The sequence below is a fragment of the Histoplasma capsulatum genome, genomic scaffold (assembly GCF_000149585.1).
Source record: "Histoplasma capsulatum NAm1 scaffold_50 genomic scaffold, whole genome shotgun sequence".
Classification (NCBI taxonomy): Eukaryota; Fungi; Ascomycota; class Eurotiomycetes; order Onygenales; family Ajellomycetaceae; genus Histoplasma; species Histoplasma mississippiense.
Window position 1 is genome coordinate 123 of NW_001813937.1, and position 1,609 is coordinate 1,731.

The following is a 1,609-nucleotide window of genomic DNA, read 5'->3' on the forward strand; positions in this document are numbered from 1 at the left end:
CAGTTTAAACGAAGATGAGTTGAGAGTAAGTAAAGGACTTAGGCACGCTGGTGAGTGATATATGTTATATGAGAGAATCTCACAAGAATGTTCTGTGAACAAGATTTTATCATTAGCAGTATATTGATTACTCCATTTACTCTCACTATGCCTCAGCTGCCGACATGCTAATACAACCACTTACAGCGTAGACGTCCCACAGGTTATGACCTGGATTGCTTGTTTTTTTATTAAACCTTCCACTGCCCATCTAACATCTCATGAACTGCTACACTGATCAGCAGAAGGGATCCTGACGAAGACTAGAAGAGCTTTGATCACAGGAAAAGATTAAAAATTGATTGATATAGAGGGGAGAATGCCTCCTAAAACTCGAGCTACCATGGGGATGGATACCCCAGCTAGCAATGATGATATCAAATACAAATCTATCACTACCCCTGGGCCACCGGTCCCAACAACAACCGATACCTTGATACAGATGATGATGGAATATATGAGAATGCAGGATGAGTAGATGAAGATGTGTGTGGAGAAGCTATCTCTATCACCTGCTACTGAGGACTCTATCAAGAATGAGATTGATGAATTCGCGAGGATGTCAAAGCCAAGTTGGAGGGGAGGCATGCAGTTGTTCTCACTGAATCTAACAACTATCTGGAATGGAAGAGCTCTATTCTAGCAGATGCTCATCATATTCAGACAAAAGATGTTCTCATCAAGGAAGAAACAGTGCCTCCTACCACAGTGTCTCTGAATATGAAGCTTTGGAACAAGAAAAATGAGCTTCTTTACATCTGAATCTTTCAATCTTTGAATGTCACTGTACACGATTCCCCAGGACCTCTAAATGACACCTATCTTGCCACCATTCTACGGGAGAACCTTGCCCAATGATATGCAATATCCCATGCAGAGGAACACCTCTTTACCACCAAGAAGATCAGGAATCTACACCTGTGAAATGATGATTTCCACACCTATCTTGCAACCTTCCAGAAATTGAAGACAAAACTTGTATCTTTAGATGAAATCTGGGCTGAGAGTACCTACCATGACCTCTTTATACTGAGATTGGGGGATTGACAACAGGAATTTATTAGGATGAAGTCTATGCTACTAGGCAAGGCCCTATCAAGAACCTGAAACTAGATGATTTGATGAACCAGCTTGCTGCCCATGCCATCACCACCATCACCACCGCTGCCGCTATCACCGCTGGTGGTCATACCAATCAATGGGATAGCCACCAGTGCTACTACTGTGAATGAACTGGTCACATTGCTGATGTCTGCTGGCTCAAGAACCCTCACCTAGCAGATGCTGAATGAAGAGAAAATAATAAGAAGAAGATGAAGATGATGAAGGAATCAAAGAACAAAAACAAAGAGAGAGATAAAGAACAAGATAAAGAGAAGAATCTTATGATCAGCCAATCTAGTCAAGGATTATACACTGCAATTTCTCTGAATATGAATGAACTCTTGAAAAATCAGCCAGGTTATATGAAAGAGGAAGAGAATTACAATCAGTTGAAGAAGTGGAAACAACAACCTGATTGATAGATTGCTTTATTTGTCTGATTTACTTGATTTGATTGTTTGATTTG

At 40.8% G+C, this 1,609-nt stretch overlaps 1 protein-coding gene across 1 annotated transcript; it reads left to right on the forward strand.

Moving 5' to 3' along the window:
* Window positions 1-1,103: 1,103 nt before the first annotated feature.
* Window positions 1,104-1,271, forward strand: HCAG_09192 (predicted protein; the record flags this gene model as incomplete). Its single annotated transcript, XM_001535843.1, has 1 exon — window positions 1,104-1,271. A coding segment is annotated over one exon (168 nt), but the record flags the coding sequence as incomplete, so codon positions are not given.
* Window positions 1,272-1,609: the final 338 nt, after the last annotated feature.